General features: G+C 57.0%; 1 protein-coding gene across 9 annotated transcripts; it reads left to right on the plus strand.

Moving 5' to 3' along the window:
• Positions 1–545: 545 nt before the first annotated feature.
• TLE3 (TLE family member 3, transcriptional corepressor) lies at positions 546–21,354 on the plus strand. Of its 9 annotated transcripts, none has more exons than XM_052671849.1 (20): positions 575–613; positions 701–801; positions 918–981; positions 1,760–1,804; positions 7,036–7,098; positions 7,229–7,333; positions 11,559–11,763; positions 12,454–12,470; positions 14,344–14,463; positions 14,689–14,739; positions 14,825–14,980; positions 15,092–15,224; positions 15,350–15,546; positions 16,168–16,244; positions 16,395–16,644; positions 17,225–17,472; positions 17,702–17,849; positions 18,642–18,792; positions 19,038–19,114; positions 19,256–21,354. In XM_052671849.1, the coding sequence occupies exons 1-20, from the start codon at positions 590–592 to the stop codon at positions 19,361–19,363; spliced, it is 2,340 nt and encodes a 779-aa protein (XP_052527809.1). In that variant the 5' UTR covers positions 575–589; the 3' UTR covers positions 19,364–21,354. The 9 variants fall into 9 exon arrangements, with proteins under 9 accessions (XP_052527807.1, XP_052527809.1, XP_052527811.1 ...); XM_052671851.1 differs by having other exon boundaries at positions 15,350–15,531; XM_052671850.1 differs by having other exon boundaries at positions 11,562–11,763.
• The last annotated feature ends 1,120 nt before the right edge of the window (positions 21,355–22,474 follow it).

Genomic DNA, 22,474 nt, shown 5'->3' on the forward strand with positions numbered 1-22,474 from the left:
CTTTGTTGGGAGCGGCCGCGGCGCCGTAGCGTTGTTGGGAGCGGCGCCGCCGGGAGCGCGGGTCGGGCGCGGGCGGCTCTCGGCTTTGTCATTTATTTTTCGGGTATTTTTTTTTTTTTTAATTTAATTATTCGGGTTTTTCTTTTTTAATTATTTTCCTTTGTATCTTTCGGGTTTGGTTTTTTTTATTAATTTTTTTTTTTTTTTTTAAATCGGCTTTTTTCCTTTTCGGGCGGATTTTATTTTTTTTTTTATTTTTTTTTTTTTTTTTTTTTATTTTGTTTCTCTCGTTTTTCACTCCTCGGAATTTCCGCCGCCCGCCCTTTCATTCCTCTCCTTTTGTTATCCTCACTTCTTCCTTTTCCTTTTCCCTCCTTTCTGTGGTTTCTGTTATTTTTTTTTATTCCTTTCTTTCTTCCCCCCCCCCCTTCTCCCTCTTTCCCCCCCCCCCCCGCCGTCTCCGCTCCTCCCGTCCCGAACTCCTTCCGGGTGGGCGGGGGGGGGCGACGCACCGTCCTCTTCCCCCCCCCCTCCCCGGGCCCCCCCTTCCCCCCTCCGCTCTTTGTTCCGCCGCCGGCCCCCCCCGGCCATGTACCCGCAGGGTCGGCACCCGGTGAGTCCCAGCCCCCCCCTCCCCCCGTTCTCCCCCTGCCCCTCCTTTGTACCCCCCCGCTGAGCGCTGTGCCCCCCCCCTCCCCAGGCCCCCCACCAGCCGGGCCAACCGGGCTTCAAATTCACCGTGGCCGAATCGTGCGATCGGATCAAGGACGAGTTTCAGTTCCTGCAGGCGCAGTACCACAGGTACAGCGGGGGAGGGACACGAGAAAATGTTCGGGGTGGGGGCGACGACATCGGGGCTTGGACCTTCCCCCCCCGCCCCCCTCCCTCACAGCCTCTCATCGCTCTGCGTTTCGCAGCCTGAAAGTGGAGTACGACAAGCTGGCCAACGAGAAGACCGAGATGCAGCGCCATTACGTGATGGTAAGCGGGGGGGAGAGGGGGGGGGGAGACACGGCCGAGGGGGTGGGAGTGGGGATGGGGCCGGTGGGAGCGCCTGGGGGGGGGGACGGACGCGATGGGGGGAAGGGGGGGTTGGCACCGGGACCGGAATGCCTCGTTGTGTTCCTCCCCCCCCCCCCCCCCAGCAGTGCCTTCCTCTTGGGGGGGGGCTCTGAGGGGATCCTCCCCCCGGAAAAGCGCAAAGCTATGGCTGTCGTCCTGTTGGGGACACCGCTGCCCACCCCCCCCCGTCTCATCCTCGGAGCCATTTAGGGACACCCCCCCCCCACTCCGTTTCAGAACGATTTGGGGACTCCCCGCCTTCAAACGGTTGGGACACTCCCTTAGCAATTGGGACCCCTTCCTCTAAGCAGTTGCTCCCCTTTCCCACCCCCCCACTCCCCCCCAGCAACTCGGGGACCCCCCTTTAGCAATGGGACCCCCTGAAAAGGTTGAGACCCCCAGCAACTCTGGCACCTCTCCCCTACTAAGCGATACGGGGAACCCCCCCGAGCAATTGGGACCCTCCAGCAATTGTCTGCCCCCGCAGCCACTCAGGACCTGCAGTAATTGGCTCTCCTCACAGCGCCTCGATCCTCCCCTCGGCCCCACTTTGTTTCTTGGGAGCAGGGGGCCGGCCCCCCCCTCCCCCCCCCCCGGTTGCATGCGCCTCCAACCCCGTGCAAACGGCCCCTGATGTTCGGGCAGTCCCAATTCATGCCGCCTTTGTTGTTTTCCCTTTCTTTTCCCCTCCTGCCAGTACTACGAAATGTCCTACGGGCTGAACATCGAGATGCACAAACAGGTGAGCGCCGGTGGGGGGGCTGCTTGGGCTGCTTATAAGTGACAGAACGGGCCCTGATGGCAGCAGTGGGTCGGCAGCGGTGCGAGGTTTGGGGCGGTGGGATCCGCGTGCGTTGGGAAGCAAGGCTGCGTTTTGCAAGGAGCGTTGCGGGGAAGCGACCTCGTGCAGAGGAGATGCGTGCAGCCGGGGCTCTGCGTGCACATCCCGGGGCTGCTGCTCCGAGGTTGCAGCCCTGCTCTGAGCTGCAGGGCGCACCAAGGGCGGTGCATCGCTCGGTGCCGAGGAAACCGAGCGATGTTTGGTGCTGCGTCGGTGGATTTTGGGTTCTCCTCGCCGTAGCATTTGCCCCATAGGGAAAGCGGCGCGGGGTGCGGTGTGCCGCCTTGATAAGATTACAGCTAAAGAGCCTCGGGGCCGTGGGCACACGATGGTGAAACTTAAAGGAATAAAGTTATTATTGCAATGAGAGCCGATTACCGGCGCTGCCGCTGGCGGGCGGACGCGGTTCTGGTGATGCACTCAGGGCAGGGCTGGGCAGCAGTGCAGGCACGGCAGCAGTGCAGCTCGGCAGCGCTCTGCTCGGCAGCAGCACCGGAGCAGCGTTGGCAAAAGCTGAGCTGTGCACGGCTGTGTTCCCTGCTGCAAAAGGGCAACGGCCGCGACCGCCGCTCCGGTGGCGTTGGCTCAGGGTTGCTTTTTGTTGATTAATTAATGTATTTGGTGTTTGTTCTTTATTAAATATTGCCTTCCCTGCGGCTGATCCCAGCAGGTGCGCGCCCAGCCCCTGCCGTGCTCTGTTTCGGGTTGCTTGCTCTCTCCTGGCTGTCTTGGCTTCGCCCTGTGCGAGCGCACGGAGGTGTTGAAATAGAGCACGAAATAAGGCAGGGAAGCACGGAGCTTTTCTGCCGATGGCAGCGCTGGAAGCGGTTGTTATTTCCCGGATGTTTTGCACCGGGGGTTGCTTGCATGCGAGAGCTGATTGGAGTGGGGGGGGGGGGGGGTTGCATGGCCGGGTTGGGCTGCTCCGCTGCGCTCCGTGCTGCGGCATCACTGTGCGCCCTAATGGTGCCGGGGGGGAACCCAGGGGCAAAGTGGGGCTGGGGGCTCAGCACCAGAGCACCCCCGCTCTCCCCTCCCGTTGCAGGGACCCCCAGCAGCCCCATGGCTGCGCTGCCCCCAGCCCCGGCTGACCCGCTTAGCGGTTGACTTGTGTTTATCTGCACACAATCAAGTAGACTGAAGTGCCTGAATTATTCATGCGGTGTCCTGCCCTCCAGACTTGACTGCGTGTGATTACATCTGCTCGAGACAAACATTGATGGATACTTCATCTTTAAGCAAAAGGGGATTGTCTGGCTGGGGGCTTATATAACAGATTATCTCTTCGGCGCTGAATATTAAGCGCTTCGTCCTCGCCCCGGCTGCGGTGGTGGCTTTTTTTTTCTTTTTCCTTTCTGCTCCGTTTCGTGTCTTTCGAAGGGAGGAGAAAGGAAAAAAAAAAAAGTAACAATAACGGGACTTCCATAAGCAACTCCGTATGTAGGGAATAGTCGGGAAGTGACGGCGGTGCGGCGCTGCTGGGGGGCTCTGCTTTGAGCGGCAGAGCTCCGTTTGGGTTCCTCGATGCCCCCCCCGAGAGACCCCTCGTTCCGGAGCTCTGCTATCAGAGGGTGCAGTGCTTCCTCGAGAGAAGCGTGTGCTGGGAAGGGGACCTGCTGGCAGGGTGTTGGAGTGCTGTGTTTTGGGGCTGAGCCCTCGGTGCTTCGGAGCATCCCTGAGCCACGCTTCCCCTTTGCTTTCTCCTATGGAATATTCCAAGAGCCCCGTGCACCCTGCGCTGGGAGCAGCGGATGGAGCTGGTAGGGGCGGGCCGCCGTGCTGGGGGGGGCTCTGCCCTCCGCGCCCCCTCCCCGAATTTAATTCTCATCAGCGCCGCTCTCCACTTTGCTAATAACGATAGCAGCCACAAATAGCTTTCAACATGCCATTGACAGCCCGGTTGGAGAGAGCACTTGAAATAGTGGTAGACAGCTGAAAGTGCCCATAATTGTGTGCCGGAGTGAGAACCACGCTGCTCAAGGGCCTGATTTCCATGTGCTTACGGAGACAATCTCCCGGCTTCAACAGACGCTGCTGGTGCCGTGCGGGAGGTGGGGCTGAGCCCGGCCTTCTGCCCTGTGCGGGTTGGGGCGGTGTGTGGGGCAGGGCGTCTTCCTGGGGAGCTGGGTGGGTTTGGGGTGAGGGTGACGCCGGGCTCCCCCAGGAGCGTTGGTGGGTGGTGGTTCTTTTGCCTGGGAGCCGCGGTGGGATGTGAGGTGCTGTCCGTCCTGTTGTGCTGGGGTTTGGGATGGCGCTGGAAAACCCAAATCGTGCTGTTAAAGAGCGCACCGGTGCCGCCTCCAAAGCGAAAAGGGCCGGGCCAGCTGTGCCATGCGCCCAGCCTCGTGGCTCTGCTGTTGTCCCACCTGATGCTGGAGTTGGTTGAGATTTGGTCTGGCGCTACCCCAAAATCCCTTCTCAGATGGCACTGCGGGTGGCTCGCTCCTTGGGGCGTCCCGTTTCCACTCGGACCTTTGGGCAGCTCCTCTCAGCCCCGCTCCCTGCGCCCTCCGGCGTTATTTAACCTCCCTGTGCCCTGCCCAGGTTTGGGGTGGCGGGGAGGGCGGAGGGGCACAGCTATTTAGCACCGTGCCTGCAGCCGGCGCCTGCCCTCAGGGCATGGGGGTCGGTGCTTGATTTACAGCCGGCATCCATGTGCGCTCTGTTGTGCCAGCCGGCCGCGCTCCCTGCAGCGAGGCGCAGCCCTGGCAGGGATGGGATGGGGATTAGTCGGGATTTCGGGTCCGACTTCTCGCCCTTGCCTGGGGCTGCCTCGTGCGTCCCAGCCTGCGTAGGTCCCTGAGTTCCTTGGAGCATCCTGCTGAGTGCCCCCGCCCTGCCCCCCTCCCTGGGTTCGGTCCCTGCTCTCCCCCACTGGCTGCGGGTGCAGCAGGCGCTTCGTGCCGCGGTGCTGCCGAGGCAGGGATGCGGGATGCGGTGCCTGCGGTCGCCATGGCAACCCCGTGCTGGGAATGGGGAATTTTCATGGTTGGAGCTGCCCGGTGGTGAATGGGCCCCTGTGCAGGGCAGTGCTGGGGGTGAAACCCTCCCCAGCTCCAGGGCCGCCCTTTCTGCCACCGATTAAACATCTCATGGAGATAAGTGGGGCTTCACGTGTGCAGAGTGGGCATTTGGAGGTTATTGGATCTCGTGTGAACGGGGAAATCCATGGCTGCAAGCATTGTATCTTAGCCAGAAGCACCCGCTTGCTTCTTGGAGATCCCCTGTGGGAAGTGGCTTTGCAGGAGGTGAAGCTTTGCGCCAAATCTTGGCTGGAAATTGGGGTAAAATGGGACAAGAGAGCAGAGGGAGCTCTTGGTATGGATTGCTGAAGTGGGGGTGGGTTGGTGGTACCCAGAGAGCACCCAACACCTCCTCCCCTACCTCTGCATCGTGCTGGATGTGAGGTTCTGCCATTTGCACCCAAATGGCTGTGGCTAAAGGTTGGGTTTGTTCTGGAGCTCACCAGCACGAAGCCCTCAGCAGCTGCTCCCTGTGGTGCTGGAGGAGCTGTGCAGCACTGAGAGCTCACTGCGTCCCGACCCGCCGGGCATCAGCAGAAGGCGTAAATATTTAATGGAGGCACAGTTTATACACGATCTGATCGATGTATGGATGCCAAAGCAGCCATTAAGGTGTCCCTATGGCAGAGCAGTGGGCAGCGCAGGCACTGGTGGGGCTGTGGTGCACTGAAGGGCTCGGAGGGGTTTTGCAGCATTACCTTTTTGGATGGAGCCATTCTGTGCTGGGAGCATCCTAAGTGCAGGGCACGCTGTGTCTGTGCATTCAGGTCCATTATGGCCCCGGCTGCAGCTAATGCACCTGGAGCAAATGGAACAGCTCAGAGATGCCTCTGCCTCGAAGCAGAGTGCCAGCAAATTCCCTTGACCCCCTCGAGGGCTAAGAAAAGCAGCAGGTGAAACCCGAGCAGCGATGCTTTCTGCAAAGCTAGCGGCCAGAAATACTGTGGCTGCTTTGAAGCCTAAACAGGCGCTGCCTGGGTGCCGGCTGCGGGGCCCTGGGGCTGTCTGTGCTGCATGGTTATCCCCCTGCTTCTGCCTGGTTCCTCAAAGCAACGTCGAGCTATTGAGTTGGCTGTTTTTTTTCCCCCCCCTCCCAAAATGCAGAATTAGAGTTTTCCCCTCTGAGATCTAAAGGAAGAGGCACCGCAGTGGGAGAGACGTGCCTGTGCTGATGGGAAGGGTTTGCAGCCATGTGATGGTGCTCCCGCCTGCCGCTGTGGGCTGAACCCTTATAGCTGCTTAAGAATTGCTTGTGTTGGAGTAGTGGATGTTCTAACAGCAGCAGCAGGGTGGGGACGGGGGACTGCCATGGCTCTGGGGGAGCTGCCCCCCAGAGGGCTCTGCCTGGAGGTGCTCTCTGTAGGGCCTCAGCCGTGGTCTGGGCGCCCTGACCCTGCAGGAGTTGCACCCCTGGGGCTGAAGCACGCGGTGCTGCCTCACCCCAAGTCTGTGCCTGGGTTTTTAACCAGATGAAAATGTTATTCTGGGTTAATGGAGACGTTGCAGAAACCACAGTTTGACAGCACGGGGCTGTTATTATTAAACTCCTAAATAGTGTGGTCAGGCTGACAGGTGTAAATGGTTACGGGTTAAATTTCTGGAGGGTGATGTAAGGAGGGCAAAAGCAACTCTGGCATTGGTCTGGGCTGGGGAAGGATCCTGATGAGATCAGAGCAAACCAGAGGCTCCACATGGCTCTGGCTGGGGCTCAGTGCTGGCCAGGCACTCGGTGCACGGTGCTTTGTGTGTGCAGGGGTTTCTCCTGCAGCAGTCCTTTGCGGAGCAGTGCTGGGGATGGAGCTTTGCAAGTACCCAGCAAGCATCTGCACGTTGCCAGTCCATCCCGACCTTCGTGGTCCTCCTTCCCAAACTCAGGCTGGTGTGAGGCTGCTGGGGACGCTTGGTCCTGTGATAGGAAAGGACCCAAAACACCAAAAAGTGAAAGAGCAGCCCCTGCCCTGCGAACGTAGGTGTGCTTTCACTGCCTCTTTTGGGAGCTGCAGTTTCCCTTGGTGTGGATGGGGTTATGGGGAGGGGTGTGCACATGATTGCTTATTGCAGGAGGCTGCTTTCTGCTAACCGTTGCTTTTTCTTCTTCCCTTTTTTCAGACAGAAATTGCTAAAAGGCTGAATACCATTTTAGCGCAGATTATGCCTTTTCTGTCACAAGAGGTAAGATGTCCCTGGGCTCGTTTCCCATGGGCAAAACCTGTAGGGGTAATGGAGTTTGGGGTGGGGGGGGGGGGGGTCCCGGCTCGGTGCCCGCATGCTCTGACCCACACGCCTGCCTCTGTCCCTGCAGCACCAACAGCAAGTTGCACAGGCTGTTGAACGTGCCAAGCAAGTGACAATGACGGAGTTGAATGCTATCATCGGGGTACGTGGACTTCCCAATCTGCCTCTCACCGTGTGTATACCCCTTTTATTCCTATCATTTACCATAACCAGAGGCAACCCTGCGCTCGGGCGGCGTCAGGGAGGGGCAGCACCCCGAATCCGACCGTCCCCCAGTCCCTGATCTGACACTGAGCGATGCTGTGGCTCCGCTCCCCAATTATCCCCAGCACTGGTGCAGCACCGGGAGCCCCCAGCACCAAACACCCACATCCCCAGGCTGGGAACTGTGCCGGGTTCCCACTCCCCGCAGCCCCCCAGCCCGGGTTTGCCTCTGCTGTACTGTTGATGTGAAATGTGGTGCACGCGTGGCAGAGCTGTTCCATGCATTGACCTTTACCCACTTGAGCGTTACGTGGATCTCGAGGGGTTTTCAGACTAATCTGTTTGCATATCTCTGTGAGTGGTGTAACGGTGTCCTCGGCCGTGCAGCAAGCCACCCATGCTGGATCTGCTTACTGTGGATAGCAGATCCCTGGTGGGCATCCCGCCTTGGGAGCTCTTTGGCATTGGGTGTCTGTTTTCAAAATCACTGATTATTCATTTGTTTTTTGCAGCAGTGATTTGCACTTCTTTTCTCCCTGTACAAGGAGGCTTCTTCACCTGTTAGCATTTAACCCGTGCTGTTGGGTGGCTGTGGAGGGAGAACCTGGCTCCTTGCTGCTGCGATGGGAGCGCAGCTCTGTGCACCCTGCAGAACCCGGGGGCTCTGTAGGCATCATTCCATTTTAATGGGTGCTCTGAGTGGCTGTGGGTGGGAGGCTCTGCTTTGGTTCGCTGCTCGAAGCCGTAGCGTGGAGTCAAGGCAGCTAGAGGCAGATATTGGAATTCAATTAAAGTAAATGAGCGGGGCTCGCGACCCCCATTTTCAAGGTAATTGCTTCCTTGGATCAGCGCTAACACGAGTGTCACCCCGTTGTTAAGCAGCCAGCCATGTAATCGTTTTGCCTGACAAAGCTGCACGAGGCAGGAATTGGGGGCAGCGAGGAAGAGAGCGTTGCAGCTGAGCTGGGCCCTGTGTGCCCAGAGCATCCCCCAGCAACGGGCATCCCATGGTGGGACTGGGCATGGCGATGGGCATCCCATCCCACACAGTCGGGTTCTGTTGGTGTAATCGTGATCCTGGTGATGTGAATGTCCAGGCAGGGCTATGGGGAGCCCAGTGCTGAGGGTGCTGCAGGTGTACAGCCAGTCTGCCCCACTGCCCTGCTGCAGGTGCCAAAAACCAAATTGATGCATGCAAAAAAAAAAAAAAAAGAAAATGCATCAAATCGTTCAAACCTTTTTTTCGCCCCTTTCGAGGTCAAGAACTGTTAATTTTATGCATCTAGGCCATTGTCTCACAGTTCCTCTGCTTCAGGCTTCTGTGAAATTGAGCCCTTGATTTGGTTATAGCTCTGGAAATGATTAGACTACTTTACTAAATTTAACGCAAGTGGTGAACTTAAGTGGTGAACCATTAAATCGGTTAACAAAGGCATGAAGCATGATGTACATAATCCAATTAAAAACACTCTACGTATGAGATACTCCTTGCCAGCCTTTCTCATCAACCGTAACCTCTTCATATCTTACCCATATTTGCCTGGTGCACGCCGAGAGACCCCAGGAGGGAAGCGCGAACGTCTCCGCGCCGTGCATCCATCGCGGCTCCTGGTGTGGGCTGGGATCTGATCCTCAGATGCTCTGGGAGCAGAATTTGGCCGCCTGCCTGCGCTGGGTTTGCAGCACCGTTGCAGCACGGTGCTGCAGGGTGGTGTCTCAGGATTTAAAGGCGACGTTGAGCGCTGGCTGCAGGTGGGATGTCCAAGCACAGAGCGCTGGTCTGCGTCTGCCCTTTATGTTGGGGCAGTGCTGGAAGAAGCAGCTTCGACCTGGAAGCAGCAGGACTGCTATCGCCCTGCATCCCTGCGACTCCTGTGGTGCTTTGTCAAGCAGAGCTGGGGCTTGCAGCCCTCCACCCCTGGCACCAGGCATCCCAGTGCAGTGTAGCTCCAGCTATGGGGCGGCAGCCTTGGGGATGATTTTTTTGGTGATGGAGCTCCTGCAGCTGTGCCCAGGGTGCTGTTGGAAAATCCACGTTGATGTGGGGTTTGAAAACCACCTTTTCTGGGGATGAAGGGAAGCTGGAGAAGGGTGGCACTTCTCAACTGAGGAGCATCGCCGAGGCCTGCTGCATCCCACCGCTCTGCTGTGCAGGATTTCCTCGTTCTGTGTCCTCCAGGAGGGATCTGAGCCGCCAGCTCCGCGCTGCTCCTGCCTCTGCAGGGGAGGAAAATGCCCTATCTGTGTTCTTTGGATCCATCGCAGGACGTCGTGCCTTGGTGCTCATTTCCACACCTCTGCTGATCCCAGGCAGCTCAGCGAACCGCAGGATGGATGTGTTTGCCACTAGCTTAATTAAAAAGGGAGAACCGGTGTTTTTCTGCTTCATTGGAGGGAAAGGCTCAAAGGGCTGAGCCATCCTTGTTGTGCCCCACCTGAGTTTGGCTGTAGCGGGGCTGTGAGCCTTGATGCTGCATGGAATCTGCCTGCTGTCCCATTGGGATGCTGCTGCTGCTCCCTGGATTTGGTCACCCTGTCCCTGCTCGTGCCCACCTAGGAGGAAGCGTTGGATCTCAGTGCTGGAAAGCCACCAGGGCTGCTCTCCAAGGGAATGCACGAGTACTGTGGCCTCAGCCTTGCTGAAATGGGTGGAAAGACCGTGAGGTTGGGATTGGAGAAAGCCCTGTTCCTCCTGCCCTGAGAAGGGGAGGATTGATCCTGGGATGTTGGCACAATCTGGCAGTGCTGGGAGCACTGGGGATGGCTCTGGGCATTGGGTCCTGAGGATGCTCCCCTCTGCACCGTGGATGGAGCAGCGCCATGCAGCAGAAGCCAAAAAAAAAAAAGCTGCGTTGGAGAGGACCAAGCAGCTTATGCTTTTTCTCTACCAGCACTGTGGATGTCTAATTGCCTTCTGGATCTGGCTTCTGCCACAGCTGAGACCTTTGCACTGCCTGGAAGGAGCTGTGTTTGCGGACCATGCATCGCGTCCTCCCCCTGAAACTGCAACTGCTTGCTCCTGTCTGACTCCAGGTCACGTCCTGGGTGGATCTCCCCAGTGCCCCCCATGAGGGTGCAGGAGGTGGGCAGGGGTGGGTGGATCATACCCTGCTCCATCCTCATCAGCACCGCTGCCTTAGGGGGCTGCTCCTGGAGCCAGGAGCTGGGTGGGACCTGAGAGGTTGCCTCTGTGCAGGGGACTTTCCTTCCAGAGAGCTGCGTCCCATGCAGAGCTGCAGCAGGTCCTGGTCGTTTGCAGCGTGCACAGAGCAGTGTGCAAGGAGCTGGGTGTGAACTTTCCCCCTGCACAGCGATGGCACAGCAGGTGCAGAAGTCTCCTTATGGGCCTTTCTTGGCACCCACGGGCTGGTCCCCATTCTTTGCATTTCCCTGTTGCATTTTATGAGCTGTGGGCTACATTCTTGGGGCCGCACTGGGCCCACCCAGCCCTGCAGAGCACGCAGCGGTGCATCCCCCAGCAGTGCTGGAAATATCCTTGATGCAAACACTGCCTCCTCCTTATAGAACCATGCACGTGTGGGTTTTTTTGGTATCTTGCTGTGGTTTGCACCAGACTGTGCTGCAGTGCGTTGCTGGGAACCCTGTGCTCCCTGGGCATCATGGTGCAGCACAGCCCTGGCAGTGGGATAAGGGCTGTCTCCTGCCTTCAGCTTGTGGAAACTAGCACCGAAGGCAGCCTGCTACCTGTGACCCACTGGCTCCAGTTCAGTTTGTCTTCTTGGCGCTTGAAACAGCTGCATGAGGGATGCTCTTCCTTTTTTCCCTTCTTCTCCCCACGCCATGCCCACCTCCAGCTGCAGAGGATGGGGCTGTGCCCGTGGCTCCAGGATGCCTGGTTGGGGAAAGGGTCGCCTGTGGTGTCAGCTGCTGGATGCTCTGTGCAGAGCCATTTTCTGCATGCTGGGCAGCGTTTACACTTAGGCTTATTTCCATTGAAAAGCCAAATTGTGCAAACCTGCCACAGCAATTCAGATTGCCTTGAGTGAAGGATGACCACTGCACTGACACATGTGTGCAGGGCACGCGGGGCCGTTCCCCCCCCCCCCTCCCCAATCCCTCCTGCTAACCCAGTTCTTGCAGCCGGCCGAGCGGAGCGTGAGCACAGCTGGAGATGCAGCCCTGCTGTCTCTGAGGCCGTGCCCTCTCCCCGCTCACCGCTGCTCTCATTGCAGCAGCAGCAGCTCCAGGCGCAGCACCTCTCCCACGCCGCCCATGGGCCCCCGGTCCAGCTGCCGCCGCATCCCTCTGGCCTGCAGCCCCCCGGCATCCCACCCGTCACCGGCAGCAGTTCGGGGCTGCTGGCGCTCGGCGCTTTGGGCAGCCAGGCACACCTGGCCGTCAAGGATGAGAAGAACCACCACGACCTGGACCACAGAGGTGAGAGCTTGGTTTTGCCTGCTCCCAGGCTGGGGTCACCCCGAGCAGCTCTATATGGATGCCTGATAGTTGCAGTCTAGCTTGTTTTCTCTTGTGAGTGCTAAACGGGCCTTTTGTGGAAGGGGAAAATGCTGCGTGGGTTCAGTGTTTCCATGCAAAGCCACCTGTGTGTTGGCACAAGGAGATACAGGCTCTTCCCATTAAGGTCCCCTTTGCCCGATGGTGCCCCTGCAGCACCAGGTGCGTTCGGGCTGTTCTCCCTACAGGAGGAAAAAAATACCAGTAGCAATTATCCAGTGGCATGCGTGCCTCTGCACGGATCTGAATATCCCAGCAGTCCCCATGGATACCGGGTATCAACGGGCAAACATCCCACAGCGGTGGGGGTGGGCACCACTGCCACGTTGGTGACTTTGTGGGTGAAGGGCCTCAGCTCGGTGCCATCCCCTGTGATTCGGTGCATCGCCTCCATGTGCTGTGTGTCCTACCAGGGGAGGGGGGAAATGGTGGCTGAGGAGGGGAGGGGGTGTGGAGGAAATGCTGGAGAGCCCGGATGTGCTCTGGGTGCAGGCAGCAGGCAGTGGTGGGGGCTCTGTTTCTGCTTCCCTGCTCCAGCACCCATTCTAACTGTGATTTTTCTCTCTTCCCTTTGCTTTGGCTGCGCCCTCTGACCCCAACCGCTGCCAACAGAGCGGGACTCGAGCGCGGTGAGTGCAGCACCTCCTCCCCATCCCAACAGCTCCGCTTCTGAGCGCCCGTTTTGTTTCAGCTCTCCTTTGAACAAGGGGTGTGAGCCCCGAGGGGTTACCTTTGGGGCTGATCCTAGGGGAAAAAGGAGAGAAACGGGCCAGATTCCCCCGCTGGCTATGCTGGGATGTCCGTCCCCCCCCAGTGCCAGATGCGTGGGGTCAGACCTCCCCCACTGCTCTGCTCTGAGCTCAGGTCGCGACTGAGTGAGCGCCGTGAATGGGCGCAGCCGAGTCAGCGCGGGTAAAAAGATCCGTCGGCGATTAAGAAAGCTATTTTATTCCTGATCACTCTTCTATTATCTTGGGTCATCTAATCTGCCGGGCTGGTTGGGGCTATTATGCCACGTTAAGTAGGACTCGGAAGGTCAAGCAGTTAACTAACCAGCTAAATAACCACGGCCGAGGGCAGCCATCACCTCCAGCACTGATTGGATCCTTTAATTTATTTTTTCCCTTTGCCCCCAGCACGGCCCTCCCTCCGTTGTAGTGGGGCTGAGGGGGAGGGTGGGGGATGCAGCCCATATCCCCCACCCGTATTGCAGGAGGGGGGGCTTTGAGAAAGCAGGGGGGAAGAGAAGCCCTATTGAATGAGGAGAGGGGAATTGGGCATCGTTAACCTGCCCACGTGGGGAGGGGGCTGTGAAGGATGGGAGCGTTCCCAATCTATAAAATGAAACGCTGGGGTATTCCCCGCGGAGGTTTAATGCGTGCGATAATCAGCGTTAGTCATTCATATTTTCCTAGCCTTGCCTGAGCAATAAAAAATATTTAGTTTCTTGGCGGCGCGCCAGCAGAAGGCTGAATGGATCGATGCCTCTAAATGCTTGACATGATTCTCTGGTAGCTGCGAGGTTTTTTCAGCATGACTGCCTGAGAAGAAAGACCCCGGTGTTATCCAAAGCTGCTTATTGGGTAGCGAGGAGAAACATGAACTGCTTTAGTTCTCCCTTTCAGACGGGGAAGAAAGGCGGGCGGAGGGGCTCAGGAAGGCGGCTGCTTAGCAGGGGCTGCGGGCTCTGCGATGAGATGCGGTGATGGCCGTGGCCCCTGTGGCTGTGAGGAGCTCAGTGCAGGGCCGCAGCTCTGGCACAGCTCTGAGCTGCCATGTTTTGCTCCGTCCCCATGTTGGGGCTGTTCTGGGGAAGGCAGCGTGTCGGATGTGTCCCAGCGGGTGCACAAAGCTCTGCCCGCAGTGCTGGGCTGCAGGAAAAAAGGCTATTGATGTGTATTGATGTGCTTTTCCAAATGGTTTTGAATGCCCTTTGGCTTGGCAGAGCTTGGCTTAACCGAGGCTGAGATAAAGCAGCTCTGGCAGCTCTGCCCTTTGCTCCCCTAATAAAAACTGGGGATGGAGGTCATGGCTCTGCAAAGACTGCAGGCTCCCCAGATCCTCGTGCAGAGCCCCGTTGGGCTGCAGCCTGGTGCTGGATGCATCTGTGTTGGTCTGCATTGGTTCAATGGGCGGGTGGTGTAACCAAGTTGGGTAGGTGGCACATCTGTATTTACCAGCAGCCTCCACGGGTTGCAGCAGCTGCCAGGGAGCTGCTCTATTTCCTGCTGCTTCCTAGCAGGATTTTCTCTTTTCGACAACAAACAGCTCCTCCCCTTTCTCTGCTTTGGTAGCAAACAGGCTCAGGTGCCCATAAGCAGCCCGTCTTGAGGTGACATTCAGTGAGGACGTGTGGTTTGGGCCATAGATCTTGCTCCGCTGCTGGGGTTTTGCAGTCTATTGGTGCTTTGAAGACTCAGTGCTGGGCAGAAAGCTGTTGGCTGTGCCCTTAAGTCCCATTCCCTCTTGCATGCAACTCAGATGCGTTTACTGTTATTGCAGAATAACTCAGTTTCACCCTCGGAAAGTCTGAGAGCCAGCGAGAAGCACCGGAGCTCCACAGACTACGGCATCGACTCCAAAAAGAGGAAAGCAGAGGAGAAGGACAGCATGAGCCGATATGTGAGCTATGGGGGGGGTTCCTCACAGCCCAGGGCTGTGAGCTGCCTCTATATGTGCCTGCATAGTGCAGCATGGGAGCGCCACGGGTGGGGGCAGGCTGGGTTTGGGCAAAATCTTGCCAAGGCTGTCGCTGTGCCCTGGGGGTGCTGTAGGGGGATTCAGCTCCTTGGGAGCAGCCCCAGGGCTTGCAGCTCTGCAGGGCTGTAACTTAATGCTGTCTTTCAGGACAGCGATGGTGACAAAAGCGATGACCTCGTCGTTGACGTCTCCAATGAGGTGAGCCAAGGGGTGGTTTTGGTTTCACCGCTCCGGGGGTCCCGTGGGTGGTGCTGGGGTACGAGTGCTTTCTCCTGCCTTGCAGGACCCTGCCACCCCCCGGGTCAGCCCGGCCCACTCCCCGCCTGAGAACGGCCTGGACAAAGCTCGTGGGCTGAAGAAGGGGGATGCACCCAACAGCCCGGCCTCGGTCGCCTCCTCCAGCAGCACTCCTTCCTCCAAGACTAAAGACTTGGGCCACGTATGTGCCATGCTGTGCCCTGCCTCAAGGCTCTCTAGAAACCCCCTGGCAGCTGAACTTCATCCTTTACGTTTTATTCTTTTTGGATTTTTTTTTTTTTTCTGCATCCAGAACGACAAATCGTCAACGCCTGGACTCAAGTCCAACACTCCCACACCGAGGAATGATGCCCCGACCCCAGGGACAAGCAGCACCCCAGGGCTGAGGCCGATGCCCGGCAAGCCGAGTGGCATGGACCCTCTGGGTGGGTACCACAGCTTCCTGGGGGGTTCCTGGGACCTCACCCCGCTCAGGGTGCTGGGGATAGGATGAACGGGGTGGCGCACCCATCACCCACATCCCCTGACCGCATCCCTCACCCTCCCACAGCCTCAGCCCTGCGGACACCCATCTCCATCGCGGGTTCCTACGCAGCCCCGTTTGCCATGATGGGGCACCACGAGATGAACGGCTCTCTGACCAGCCCTGGTGCCTATGCTGGCCTGCACAACATCCCCCCGCAGATGAGTGCTGCAGCCGCCGCCGCCGCTGCCTATGGCCGGTCGCCAATGGTGAGCTTTGGAGCTGTACGTAGCACTTTTAGCTCCTTTTCTCGCTCACGGTGGGCGCGGGGAGGGCTTGGGGGGAGGGGGGGGGAGAGGCTGCTTGGTGTTGGGGTTGAAATGGACTCCTCTCCCCATGGTTTGGGTTGGCTCAGGTTGCGGGTTGCAGAAGTTGGGGTGCACGCTGTTGGGATGCTGTGTGCCCCGTGGTGTTGATGGATATCTTATGCTCTGCCCATGAGAGTAACTCCCTGCATGACCACCTTCCCCTGAGTACTGATACTGATAAGTCCTTATTTGTATACCTCAAGATTAAAAAAAAAAAACGGCCAAAATGGGAATTAAACTGCTTGCAATTAATACAGAGATTGGGATTTTAGTTGCATTGGGGTGCAGACTGCCTGTCCCAGGGACGTGGGAGTGATGTGGGAGGGTGAGCAAGTCCGGTGCTGACTCTTGCAGGCCCAAAAAGTGGTTTCATTTCCAAATCCATTCCCTTCCTGGTGTGTGTGGGGGAGGAGGGGGAATCGTTTTAAGCTATTAAGCAGCAATATTGAGGACAAATGGGGGGTTGTGGGGTTGCGGGGCTCGTGGATGGGATGCTGACAGTTGCCGTGCCCATCTCGTCCTCACATCTTTCAACAGGTTGGCTTCGACCCACACCCGCCCATGCGGGCCCCTGGCCTGCCCACCAGCCTGGCGTCCATCCCCGGAGGGAAGCCGTAAGCACCGCTTGGTTTTCTGTGGGGTTTCACCCGGGAGGGGACTGCCCACACCGCTCAGGGTTGGCCAAGCAGCCGTGGCTTCAGTGCCAGCTGCACAGTTTGCAGTTTTTAGGGGCTCACCTCTGTGTTTTTCCTCCTCTTTGACAGAGCTTACTCGTTTCACGTCAGCGCTGACGGGCAGATGCAGCCAGTCCCCTTTCCCCACGACGCCCTGGCTGGCCCCGGCATCCCCCGGCACGCACGGCAGATCAACACGCTGAGCCACGGCGAGGTGGTTTGTGCCGTCACCATCAGCAACCCCACCCGGCACGTGTACACAGGTGGCAAGGGCTGCGTGAAGATCTGGGACATCAGCCAGCCGGGCAGCAAGAGCCCCATCTCTCAGCTGGACTGCCTGGTAAGGCACGGGGTGGGAGGACCTGCAGCGCGTGTGAGCTGCGCTGTGTCGCTGCTGGTCCCCAGGAGTGACGGAGAGCCTTTGTAGGGCTGTTGTAGCAAGCCTTCTTCTGTCTGGGTTGGAAAAGCCCTAACGTTGTCACGTCCAACGGCTGTTCCACCTCCACCAGGTCTACCACTAAACCAGGCCCTTGTGTGCAACGTCTGTGTGCTATTTAAATGCCTCCAGGAATGGGGACTCAGCTGCCTCTCTGTGCAGCCAGTTCTAAGCCTTTGTGACCATTGTCATGAAGAAATTCTCCCTAATATCCAAACTAAGCCTCCCCTGGTGCAACTTGAGGGCATGTCCTCTTGTTCTCTGGCTTGGGAGAAGAGAGAAGAGACCAATCTGCCTCACTGCAGCCTCCTTCGAGGTTGTTATAGGGAGCAGTAAGCTCTCCCTTGAGTCTTCTCTAGGCTGACTAACCCCAGGTTCCTCCCTGGTCCTGCTGGCCACCCTGTATTTGACACAAGCCATCCCCATGCTTTCTCCGCCGGCCCCCTTTGCACTAACAGCATCTCCACCTCTCTTCCTGCTGCAGAACAGGGATAACTACATCCGCTCCTGCAAGCTGCTTCCCGACGGCCGCACGCTGATCGTTGGGGGGGAGGCCAGCACGCTCACCATTTGGGACCTGGCCTCCCCCACACCCCGCATCAAGGCTGAGCTCACCTCCTCGGCGCCCGCCTGCTACGCGTTGGCCATCAGCCCCGACGCCAAAGTCTGCTTCTCCTGCTGCAGCGACGGCAACATCGCCGTGTGGGACCTGCACAACCAGACCCTGGTCAGGTGAGTGGGGGGGTTCCAGCGTGCTTGGGGTGGGGAATGCCACAGAGGGGCCACCTGAGTGTTGGTGCACCTGGTGATGCTGCAGCGGAGCAGAACCATGAGCAGACAAACACCAAGCACAGTGTGTTCATAGCATCCATCCCCGGTGCTACCTGTGTGGGGTGTGCCATGCGTTTTGCCATTCTAGATGTGAATTATTATTCTGTTTTTTATTTTTTTTTCTTCTAAGGCAATTCCAAGGCCACACAGACGGTGCCAGCTGCATAGACATCTCACACGATGGTACGAAGCTGTGGACAGGGGGACTGGACAACACCGTGCGCTCCTGGGACCTGCGGGAAGGGCGGCAGCTGCAGCAGCACGACTTCACCTCCCAGGTGGGCACAGGGCCCTCAGGAAGGTCCTGGCCTCGTGCAGCCCTTATGGAGGGGCTGTCCATCGGTGGGCCGGGTTGCAGGAGCTCAGTGTGGTGATTGGAGCTCTTCTTGCTGGATGGGTGCCCTGCATGCCACTGCCTGGCTGTGTGTGTGCATGTTCCAGGTGCCTTGGGTGCAGTGCAGGAGTGTTTGAGGCAGTAAGGCTCTCTGGTTCTGGATTTAGCCCCACTTTTGTTGCTTTTTCAACAAAGCTTGGTGCAAGATTGGGCTACTACTAAGAAAGCAATGCTTGCATAGGGTACCACGTGGCATTGCAAAGCTGGACGTCCTTGTGGTTTCCAGCCCATAGCAGCCACAACTTGGAGCTCTGTCAGCCTTGCAGTCTTCCCTGAGGTTTCCTATTCTGGATGTGCCAGCTGTGCTGCCTTCTCTTGGCTCCCCATGTTTCAGCATCAGAAATGGCAAGGGGATGTTTAGGAGGACAGGGCCACGTCCCTTCCAGCCTGCCAGGCTGCTGCTTCTCAGACTCACTGACCTTGCTGTCAGCTCTGTGGGCACAGCTGTCCCATTAAAACCAAGCAGAGGGCTGCAGGCTCTGGGTTTGTGCTGGAGTCCAAGCCCAGGTGCAGCTTTGCGTATAATTGCACCGAGGTGAAGGAAGAGCTGGCAGTGGACGCTCACCTCCTCTCCCCTGCCCAGCTGGGCTCTCCCACTGTCAAATCCTGGCGTCAGGGCTTGGGATGCTGCGGGGCCATGCGTGCTTGCAGATGCCAACCTGTTCTGTGCCCCCAGATCTTTTCGCTGGGGTACTGCCCCACGGGCGAGTGGCTGGCAGTGGGCATGGAGAGCAGCAACGTGGAAGTGCTGCACCACACCAAGCCTGACAAGTACCAGCTGCACCTGCACGAGAGCTGCGTCCTCTCCCTCAAGTTCGCCTATTGCGGTGAGTGGTGGCAGTGCCATGGCGTTACTCCTGTGCAGCAGTGCTGCTCTGTCTGCCCTTGGGAACCATGTGGGGTGGGGGGTGTGCGAAGGGCCGGGCACCTCCAGAAAACCTCCTGCTTTTCCAACGGCTCCAATTCCCTACAATGCCCAAACTGTGTGCGATGTGAGCTTGGGGCAGGGAGCTGTCTGGCCATGCGGCTCTGCTCGCTGCGTTGGGTGCTGATGCTGTTCCCACATCTGCAGGCAAATGGTTTGTGAGCACGGGGAAGGACAACCTGCTCAACGCATGGAGGACGCCCTATGGGGCAAGCATCTTCCAGGTAGGGGCTGCTTTGCTGGGGGCGCGGGGGCCACCTGGTTCTTACAGCACCATCAAGAAACCACACTGATCCATTTTCCTTTTCATCTTTTTTATTTCTCCTCCCCGTTTCCATCTCTTCTCCCCATTCCTCCACCTTCAGTCCAAGGAATCCTCGTCGGTCTTAAGCTGCGACATTTCAGCAGATGACAAATACATCGTCACGGGCTCTGGGGACAAGAAGGCCACAGTCTACGAGGTCATCTACTAAGGGGACGCAGTGGCGGTGCCGCAGGCTCGGCGCTGGAGCAGCGCTCGGGGCAGCACTGGGATGGGATCGCTGGCTGGAGCTGCACCTCTGTTTGCCCGCCCGGCACCCACACGGATTTATTTGGAGCTCTGCAAACATGGCACACACGTCGAAGCCCTGAACGAATTTTTGGTTTGGTTTTAGGGTTTTGGGCTATTTTTATTTTATTTTTTTTTTTCCATTTTTTGGATCTTTTTTTGGTTTCCTGGTTCTTTCCATCTGCGCTTTGGTGGCACTATAAAGGACTTCTTTTTTAACGTGACATTTTTGTTTTGTTTTGTTTTTCTTTCGGTGCATCCCGCATTAAGACTTGTGAAAATTGTAAATACCGGACTAGTACATAGCATGGGAAGGGTGGGGGACCCTCCCAGTACACTAGGTGTGTATTTTCGTCTGCTGTAATTGTATTCCACTGATGGTTTTGGTGGTGGCAATTTTTATTATTATTATATTTTTTTTTTTCCTCTCCATCCCCCCCCCATCCCTTCCTCCTCCTCCCCATTGCATCCATTTGGGATGCGACCCGGACGTGCAGCGTGTAACCGGACTGAGCAAAGTGTCCTCTGGTGAAGTCGTTCCTCCTGTGGTCCCCGTGCGTTGTTCGGTGTTGTGTGTGCGGACGCTGTCGGGGCTGTGCTCAGCTCGGCCGGATCCCCGGCTGCTGCCGGACGTCGGCGACACAATCACGTTTTTATATGGATTTTTCTTTCCTTTTTTTTCCTTTTTTTTTGTGCTCGTATGTTTGAAGAAAAAGGGGAAGCCCACGATCCGGGAATCATCCGCTCGAGCCCTTCTTGGTCTTCGGACATAAAGCAACGAGGAGTGATTTCAAAGAAAGCATAGTTAAAATTCAGCTCAGGGAGCCACGAAAGATAATAGCAACTTAATGTGTTTTGTATTCAAATGAAAGTAAAGAATTAGAATTGATAACCTTTAAAATACAGTTTTTTTAAAGCAAAGTTGACTAACAAGTAGGGTTTGTGTGTGGTGGGGGGAAGGGGCTTGGGCAGGGTCCTGTGGCTGTATGGGCTCGTGTCTGCTGGTCTGGAGGTCCCCAAGAAGCAACACCCATCCCCGCACAGGCCTGCGTTGCAGCATTTTGTACTAAAGGGTTTAAAAAAGAACAAGAAAACGGGAAATAAAAGTATTTGTGTAGCAGAAGCGCTCACCCTGTATTGTAGCATACGGAAGAGGATTTTGATACTACGTTTTTTATGGATTATTTTTTAATTGGTTTTTTTTTTTTTTTTCCCCCCTCCCCCCGTTGTAACCCAGTGGAGGACTGAGGAGGGTGATGGTGATGTGGGCACCGCTGTGGCTGCTGGGGAGATGTGCTGGGACAGAGAGAGGAGCTGTGGTGGGAAATGGCCTTTCCCCTTCAACCTGGTGCTTCTGAGCTTTTTTTGCCTTTTTCTGTGCAAAACCCAAGGGAAGAAACCCAGGCTGATGGGTGGCTGCCCTGCGTGGCTTCTCGGTGTGAGCCTGGATTGAGGAGCTGGGATCGATCTGTGCGCTCATTAGCCAATGAGGAAAGGGGCAAAATGCTTTTTGAAACTGCATCACAGGAATGGTTTGAAGGGGGGTCGGGCTGAGCTAAAGGACTGCACAGCCCTATCCTGCAGCTCTGCGTGCTGTGCTGGGCTGCACTCGCAGCCCTATGGAGCATCCTCTGCCCTGTGTGGCACTGGAAGGGCTCGGAGCACCCCTGGGCTGTGCCTCCAGGCCAGGCTTTGCCTGCATTTGTGCTTTGTTTTCCTCTAACCCCCCCCTGAGGAACTGTGCGTAGCAGAGCTGGCGGCGGGGCGCTGAGTCGGACCTCTCCATTGACACCAAAGTATGTAGCAGAACCTGTACAGCTGTTAATAACTACAACTGGCTTTTGTACAAAAGGAGAGAGAGAGAGAGAAAAAAAAAAAAAGAATAAAAAGTCAATGTAACGAAGCTCAAATAGAGGCACAGTGTCTATAAACCATCTTTCTTGTTAGTAAAAGCAACGAGCGTAACAAGAAGCCATCCTGCATGGGGGGCGTGGGGTGTGGGGGCCCTTCTGGGCAGACCCATCCCCAGGACGCAGCTCCTGGGTGCTGCAGGATGATCCCATCGCCCTGTGGATTTCTGCTGGAGAACGAACCGTGCAGTGGAATGCAGACCCCAGCTGTCAACTCATCCGTGTCCCCATGCTGGATGCTTTGGTCGCTGCCGTTCCCTGAGGACGCAGCGTGGCATTGCCTGCTTTGCTGGGAGCTGAGCGAAGCCGTGACCCCAACTTGGTTGTTTCCTTCTCGCAGCGAGCCTGGAGCCATCGCCATGAAATCACCACCGTGGGGTTTGTCTTCTGCTGCTGGGTGACACATCGGCGTGGTGCCACTGCCGGGTGATGCTTGGGGACGGTGCCACCGCTGCACTCTGAACCCACCCAGCACCGACATCGCACGTTCCTCTGCCTCCCAACACGGTGCCCGACAGCCCCAGCGCATGCTGTGAACCAGGACATATGCAGCGTCCTGCGGGGCTCTCCCCGTGATGGATTGAACATGACAGAGTCTGCTGCGAGGGAGAAATAAAAAGCCGGAGCTGCACTCTAACTGCTCGGCTTCTCGATAATGTAAGGCAGTAAATGGTTATGAGTGCATTTAAATCTGATTTGAAGCTGGGCGGAATGAGGGGCTGGCACGGGGGACCATTAAAAGATGAAAATTGCAAGAAATCTTTTGTTGTAAGATTTGGGACCGCACAGAGCTGGAGGCTTTTGCCCGGCCCGGCGGCACCCAGCGCTGCTCGCAGCAATCCCAGCCCACTGCTGCCCTTTGCAATTAATTGGGTTTGACTACAACCTTCCCAAAGTGCTGATGGAGGAGGTGCTGGAGCCACGCGCGGCCTCTCCAATTTCCATTTGCGTTATCAGCAAGGCCCTAGATGTGCATATGTTGTAATTAAAGCATCTCCAGCCTTGCACGCTAATTTTTTTTTTTTAGTATTATAAATTCATAAGGACTCTTTATATATATCTATATATTTTGGTGCTTGACTGCTGATGCTGCTCTGACTTCTGCCTCCAGGCAGATCCACGTG

Source organism: Tympanuchus pallidicinctus, unplaced genomic scaffold (assembly GCF_026119805.1).
Source record: "Tympanuchus pallidicinctus isolate F22 unplaced genomic scaffold, pur_lepc_1.0 scaffold12, whole genome shotgun sequence".
NCBI classification, from domain to species: Eukaryota; Metazoa; Chordata; class Aves; order Galliformes; family Phasianidae; genus Tympanuchus; species Tympanuchus pallidicinctus.